The sequence below is a fragment of the Brachyistius frenatus genome, unplaced genomic scaffold (genome assembly GCF_029030835.1).
Source record: "Brachyistius frenatus isolate BFR_SWC_R1_liver_20210118 unplaced genomic scaffold, ASM2903083v1 Contig_11, whole genome shotgun sequence".
Taxonomy (NCBI): Eukaryota; Metazoa; Chordata; class Actinopteri; family Embiotocidae; genus Brachyistius; species Brachyistius frenatus.
In genome coordinates this window covers 5,901,916-5,908,598 of record NW_027210610.1, presented here as the reverse complement: position 1 = coordinate 5,908,598, position 6,683 = coordinate 5,901,916, and the positions used below count along the sequence as shown (strand labels likewise).

Here is a 6,683-nt window from a genome sequence, read left to right as displayed (position 1 = left end):
TCTTGTCAAATCGATGTACAAAATGACCCATAAATGGACGAGTTTTCTTGTTGCGGAGTTTGGTGAAAGATGCCCACAGCATGTTGGAAGTACAGAATAGTAAATGTGATGCGAGTGTGTGTGTGTGTGTGTGTGTGTGTGTGTGTGTGTGTGTGTGTGTGTGTGTGTGTGTATATTAAACAACATTTCACAGCCCTCAATCTGTCAAAGCCTCGTCAGCAAGGGTCCGTTCCGCCAAGATCAAACCACTATACGTACTGTACTGCATGTTTCCTCTGGTCGCCTTTAATCATCGACTCCTCGGCGTGAACTCTGCGTAACCTGAGAATGGAATTTTACCGTCTCCTGTGTGAATTTTGTTTGAGGAGAAAGATTGTCGTACGTGTCGGTAGATGAAAGACGTTACCTCTTTTGAATGTATCTCATCTGTCCCCGAAAAGGTCGATGTGATATTGTAGAATGCTTGATGGAGTCGGTACACATGATATCGTTTTTTTTTTTTTTTTTTTTTTTTTTTTTTTTTTATTAACTGCTGGTGGGAGTCACTACTGAAGCTGCATTAACAGCATCCCACTACTCTGTGTAACGTTGTAGGATTAAAAGAAAAAAAAAAACGTGCCTGTGTCTGGGGAACAGGTGCCTTTTTAATGCACTGTAGTGTTCTTTTGGTTGTGTTTTTCTTCTGTTTTTGTGCATGTTTAACAGTTATTTCATGTGGGAATCCAAAAGAACACCATAGATTGTAACTTAAAAAAAACAAAAAAAAACAGAGAAAATGTTGTTAATCATAAGAATCACCAGCTACTAAAAAAAAAAATGTCATTTTTTTTTTTTTGTTGTTGCTTTATCTGAGCAAAGCACAATTGGCATTATAATATTTTGTTTTTAAATAAATTAATGATAGATTAACAACGGCCTCATCGTTATTTGTTTTAAGTGGGGGGGTGGGGTGGTAAATGTTGTCAATGTCATTATCTTTAATCAGACTGTTTATTTAATCCAAAAGAAATCGGTTATTAAAAACATAACCTGTTGTGATTAAACTAGATGCAGCGTTGTTGCATGTCTGAAAGTTTCGAATTTTTTTTAAACCGGTTGAACAGCATCGGTCACTGGCTCGATGTTAAAAGGCTGTAATTCACCCTCTAATTTAGAATTTTGATGTGGCAGAAGTAATAATATAATTTTATGTGATAGTTTTTCAACTCTCCCTCTGACCTTTTGATGGGAACAAGGAGACTCCCTTCCAGTGTCTCCTGTCCGCACAGAGTCGTGGTTGTTCAGTTTGGCCTGGTACTGATTTAATTTGGTTTGCTTTTCAGGCAGAGATTTAAAAAAAAAAAAAAAAAGATGCTCACGTCTTTTGTCAAATGTTGCATAAATGTTGGTATATTTGAGCATTTTGCATTTTTTTTTTGTGTGTGTAAAAGTATCACACCCGTTGTGTAGTTGCTACAAACACGGCTGCATTAAAATGTGATAACTCGTGCAGAGTTTGAGCCACATTAATTCACGAGTTCTTTCTGTAGACAGAAAATCTGCCCCGATTTGAGGAAAAGAAAAAAAAAAAAAAAAAGCCCAAACATCCTCAGATTGCCGCTCCTGCACTGTGGGCATTGGATTATTTATTTTTCTCATTACTGAACAAACATTATTACGTGTCAAGGTGAGTAAGGAGGTGGGTTTGTTTCAGCAGACTCGGGGGAGGGAGGACAGGAGGAGGATATATGGTGAACCGAGAGTGAAGCTTCTGCAACAATGAAGACAAAGCGGAGACGACTCGTGTGCATCCTTCTGCCCAACAAGCAGCATCTGGACTGTCCTGTCGGGGTGAGTTGTCTCGGGGTCCTTTCTGTTACTTACACAGTTAACTCACAGTTACTTCTTTAGAGTCTGATTCTGATGCATCGCTTGGAAATGGAGAAACAGAAACCACGTTTATATTGACATAAACAGGACATTGATGTGCCAGTATTACGTAGAGGTTTACATTTATTTCTTTGCAGAATTTAAAAAGCTCCTGAAGCTATATTTTATCATAATGGAACAATATATGGACTCACTGTTACAGCTAAATACTAGTCTATATGTACAACTAAATGATGCAATTATTATTTACAGTATGTGAGCAGGGAGAGGTCAACAACATATCACCAGGCTGATATCACAAAGCTAAAATACTGCATCAGTGTGAAGCCAAAGCTCAAAGTATAGACTGTGGCTGTGCTTTTTAAAGACATGTTTCTTGTTATTATGATTTGTAGGTGAGAGCCAGAGGCAATGAGGTGTTGAACAGTGTGCTGAAGCAGCTCCGTGTCAGTGATCTCCAAGTCTTTGGTCTGGCTGTTCTCAGAGGTCAGTGAGTGTCAGTGTGGGAGTACGGGAGGAAATGTTTTCACTTCATTTACTGTGAAATGCTGAGATTCAGGGAGGTAATGAGTGAACTCGCTGTCAAAAAAAGATAATAGAAACTCCTCTTATCTCAGCCTGTAAGGTTGAACCGCAGTGCTAAAAAAAAAAAAGTATTGTGAATTGATGTCACCTGTTTTCCCTGTGCTGATTTATTTTGTGCATTTACTCCCCCCAAGACAATGAATATCTTTTTCTGGATTTGGACCAGAAGTTGAGCAAGTACTTCGGCAAAAGATGGAACAGGAGCTCTTTAATGGTTTGCTGTTCTTTTATTTCTGACGTTTTTGTGTTGAATTAAAGCTTTGTCACCCTTTTCTCACAAGATTTACAGACTGAACTTTAGCAGTTTTTAATTGCAAGTCGTTGATTATTGATGCCTACATTAAAAAGACACACGGGGACTTCGTGAAGCTTCATTTTACAACATTTATGTCAGGTCTTTGTTACATGATGTTACATGAGCTTGAAGTATTTATTCTACATTTCCAGGTTCCATTCATCTTATTTCTGAGAGTGCAGTATTATGTCGAGAATGGCCGACTAATATTGTGAGTTTGGCTCCAATCACTATTGATAAGTCCTGTCCACCATGCATGTTAATAAGAATTTTTCTTTGGGATTTTTCAGCAACATTATGAAACTATTTGCGAAAAAAAAAAAAAATAGCTGAGTCAGCCTGACGTCCTTTATAATACTGTACCAAACTCCCACCAGAACCTCTGTAACTCGGTGTCGTCTCGGCTTCTTTCAGTAGCAGCAAAGTGCAGCAGCTCTACTACACTGAGCTGAGGCAGAACGTGCTGCGTTCACAGAGCCGCCATCAGGAGGCTTTGTTCTTCCAGCTGGCAGCCTCTGCGCTCCAAGCTGAGGTCGGAGATCTGGAACAGAGATCGGGGAGGGATGAAGAGGAAGAAGAGGAGAAACAGCAGGGAAAACAACGGCATTACTTTCTTCCCGAGGACTACTTCCCTTCTTGGGTGAAAAAAAAAAGAGAAACCTTTTGGACCTAGCCTTAATTTGGCAATAACACTGTTATTATATATATATATATATATATATGTGTGTGTGGTTGTGTTTTCAGCTCATAAAGCGCAGAGGGAGAGACTACCTGCTGCGACACTCTCCGGTGCTGCATGGTGAGCTGACAGGTGTGTCACGCAGCCAAGCCGTCCTGCAGTTTATAAAAGAAGCCGACGGGCTGCAGGACGGAGCGGTCAGCTTCTACAGGATGAGACAGGTCAGACTCTCTGTTTAAAATAAGGAAGGAAAAACAACAAAACTTTTCCAGAAATGTTCATGGTTTCTTCCTTCATCCATTCTGCACCGTACCACCGCGTTTCATAAAAATCACGCTGGTCGTTTTTCCACTAAACTGGTAACAAATAAATAAATAAAAACAAAGGTTGAAAAACAATGAAGCTTTAATATTTCATGTGAAACATGTGAACTTTATTTTAAACAGCTTCTGTGACTGTTGATGTGTGTGTGTAGGAGAAAAAAGAGCTGAGAAGTTTAATCCTTCTTGGCGTGACAGTGAAGGGAATCCATATTTATCAGGTGGGTCCTCCAACTTTACAGATCATTTTACACAAAGCTTGGGAAGTTATTTTTTACAAACAGGGTTTGACTTACAAAACTGTACAAAACTTTTACCTTCAGTGCACTCCTGAGTTTGCCTGGATTGCAGATGTGAACTGTGATTATTCCTTCAGGAGGTGGAAGGGAGACGGTGGCTGTTGTATGATTTGTCCTGGAACGACATTGACCGCTTCACTTTCCAGGTTGGTCCTAGAGACACTCACCCAAGTATAACACATGCATGTTACACAACAGCAATTCTTCCTCTTTATTCGTACCTTTCTGTTTGCTCCTCAGGGCGTCAGCTTTGAAATCTCTGCAGTGGGCTCGCTGTGCCTCCCTAAGCTGGTGTATTACACTCAGTCAGTGTTCCACTCTAAACACGTCCTGAGGCACCTCGGCGACAGTCACCGGCTGCACATCAACACCAGAGACGCAGTCAGCTGCATCCAACAGCTGGAAAACATGCAGGGTAACTCCAATTTGAAATCGGCCTCACATTTCCTGTTTCACAACTCCAGTGGCGTCTTATTCTCTGCCTCTCCTCAGTCAGTCGGTTCCACAAAGAGGCCTACATCTGTGACACAACTCGCCTAAGACAGAGACTCCGCTGCAGCAACCTCAAGTCGACCATGTCTGACTGCAGTGATGCAGCGGAAACAGCCACAGCCTGGTCCAAAGAGGAGGAGGAGGAAGAAGAGGAGGAGGAGGAGGAGGATGAAGGCTCTCCATCAGGTCAGCTTTCTGGATGATGCAGCACCCATCAGCCTGCCAATTGCAATGTCACTGTTTCCCCACAGAGCCAGATCATTAGATTCTAGTCTACTAAAGGTTTCTCGGAGGAAGAAGAAGAAGTAGAGCTTAAAGAGTTTCCAGCTATTAAAGAAAAAACAGTTCCTGTTTGTGGTATTTGTTGCTTAAATTCAAGAGCAGTTGTGTTTTTATGCTGACGGCAGATGCTGAGCTGCGGTTGGACGAACCAGAGGAGGTTTTTGTTGACGACCCAGCTGAGGTGTCGTGGCTGGCTGAGCTTCTCCTTGGCGTGTCTGTGGATGGACCTCTGGTGCTCCCTGCATCTCACTGGGAAGGTTAGTCCTTAAAGCACCGTGACGCATGTTAAATAAGCTTTTAATCATGTGGGCGTCCATCCTGTTGTCGGCGCAGCATGTCATTTTATGTCCTCTTTTATTGTCAGCTGTCACCATGGAAGTGAAACAGGTGAGCAAACGGCAGATCTCCCTTTTTGTACATTTGCAGCAGTCCTACATCAAAGGCAGCAGTGTTCTCTCTGTTCTGCAGGTTCTGTGGAGGAGAGATGACGAAGGGACGGATGGGGACTAATTTACAGCCACATTCATTAAATGTTCCTCAGGACAAGAAGACATGGATGTTTGCTGTCCTCGTGCTTCAGGAAGTTTAAAGTTGATAACAGTGCATCTGAACTAATTCTTGAACTGATATATAATGACAATCACTTTCACCATCACTGTTGAGATAAAAAAAAAAAATCTCTGTTCTTATATTTTACTATAAATCTTAACCGCAAGATAACACTGATCTAATAAGTCTTTTTTTTTTTGTCTTCCATCCGCTGTTTTAAGACTCTTTTCTTCAGAGATTTTTTTTATCCTTACAAAAAGTGTTGATGTTAGTGGACACTTTTTATGCCGAGACATTTCAAATTAAAATTGCATCCAAAAACCAAAAACATGCATCTCAGGTTGATTGGTTATTTGGACTTTTTTTTTTTTTTTTTTCATATTTTGGACAAAATACTTTTATGTCAGACATATGACCTTTTTCCAAACTGGGAAAAGAACAGTTCGTAGTTACTTCTCACTGATAAGTTTGCACCAGTGGCTCACCCTTCGTGACGAACACTTACAGGGTACAATCGTTTTGCTTGTTAAAGAGACTCGCCCTCTTGTAAGCCATGAACCATGTGTGAGCGGGGCTCGAACCCGTGTCTTACACGAGGTGGTTTCTATCTCGGTCTCAGCGTTGTAGATCACTGGACTATCTTCGACACCTGAGCAGGGGAAAGAATTTCGCGGAGTTCACTCAGAGCTTTCAGTGACACAACTGAAGGTTTGGTTAACTCAACAGGTAAAAGATTCCACTTCACCAAGGTTGCTATTAATGGTTCAAATTCCACCTTGGCCTGTTGATGGTGATTCAATTTTTTGCAAAGTTGAAACCTTTGGAGAAATTGAAAAAGTTTTGCATACACTACACATTACAGGAAGATATTTAATGTCACTGCAGACCCCCTTGAAAACATGTATATCTACTATCCAAAGAATGTCTGTGGCAATTTTGCCGGTTTTAGCTTGTAGCTGCCGGGGCATCTGTTTATGAAAAATATGAAATTTTTCACCAGGAGAGACGCCTGTAGACAGATAGATAGATAGTTACTTTATTAATCCAGAAGGGGGATTTGTTTTCGCTACAGCAGCATTATACTATACTTCCTCAACATGATATGATTAACAGATTTCCCTCTCAGTGTCAGGATGGCCGAGCGGTCTAAGGCGCTGCGTTCAGGTCGCAGTCTCCCCTGGAGGCGTGGGTTCGAATCCCACTTCTGACAGTAGAAATTTTCCCTGGAGCAAGTGTACATTGTCTCGTAGTTCAGCTCAAATATTGAGCCGGTCCATCGGCGGATGTTATGGCAAGTGAGAGGGCTCACTGCT

At 41.3% G+C, this 6,683-nt stretch overlaps 1 protein-coding gene, 1 long non-coding RNA gene and 1 other non-coding gene across 5 annotated transcripts; 2 read left to right on the top strand and 1 right to left on the bottom strand.

Moving 5' to 3' along the window:
* The first annotated feature begins 1,749 nt into the window (after positions 1–1,749).
* Positions 1,750–5,753, top strand: LOC138617101 (FERM domain-containing protein 6). The gene is made up of 13 exons (XM_069691816.1): positions 1,750–1,830; positions 2,265–2,355; positions 2,589–2,668; positions 2,902–2,960; positions 3,164–3,389; positions 3,494–3,649; positions 3,904–3,969; positions 4,125–4,193; positions 4,288–4,462; positions 4,540–4,725; positions 4,947–5,078; positions 5,186–5,208; positions 5,290–5,753. The coding sequence occupies exons 1-13, from the start codon at positions 1,759–1,761 to the stop codon at positions 5,329–5,331; spliced, it is 1,377 nt and encodes a 458-aa protein (XP_069547917.1). The 5' UTR covers positions 1,750–1,758; the 3' UTR covers positions 5,332–5,753.
* LOC138617116 (uncharacterized) lies at positions 3,202–4,358 on the bottom strand. Of its 3 annotated transcripts, none has more exons than XR_011310643.1 (4): positions 4,269–4,358; positions 4,066–4,200; positions 3,521–3,659; positions 3,202–3,290 (listed from the first exon to the last, which is right to left on the bottom strand). It is a non-coding gene; the product is annotated as an uncharacterized lncRNA (long non-coding RNA). The 3 variants fall into 3 exon arrangements; XR_011310641.1 differs by having other exon boundaries at positions 4,066–4,162; XR_011310642.1 differs by having other exon boundaries at positions 3,521–3,633; positions 4,066–4,162.
* Positions 5,754–6,497: 744 nt separating the features above from the next.
* Positions 6,498–6,580, top strand: trnal-cag (transfer RNA leucine (anticodon CAG)). The gene has a single exon. It is a non-coding gene; the product is annotated as a tRNA-Leu (tRNA).
* The last annotated feature ends 103 nt before the right edge of the window (positions 6,581–6,683 follow it).

Coding starts and splice junctions, on each gene's coding strand:
- LOC138617101 (XM_069691816.1), top strand. CDS start 1,759: ATGAAGACAAAGCGGAGACGACTCGTGTGCATCCTTCTGCCCAACAAG. Junction 3,390..3,493: donor AGGACTACTTCCCTTCTTGG/GTGAAAAAAAAA, acceptor TTGTGTTTTCAG/CTCATAAAGCGCAGAGGGAG. Junction 4,726..4,946: donor GGATGAAGGCTCTCCATCAG/GTCAGCTTTCTG, acceptor TGCTGACGGCAG/ATGCTGAGCTGCGGTTGGAC.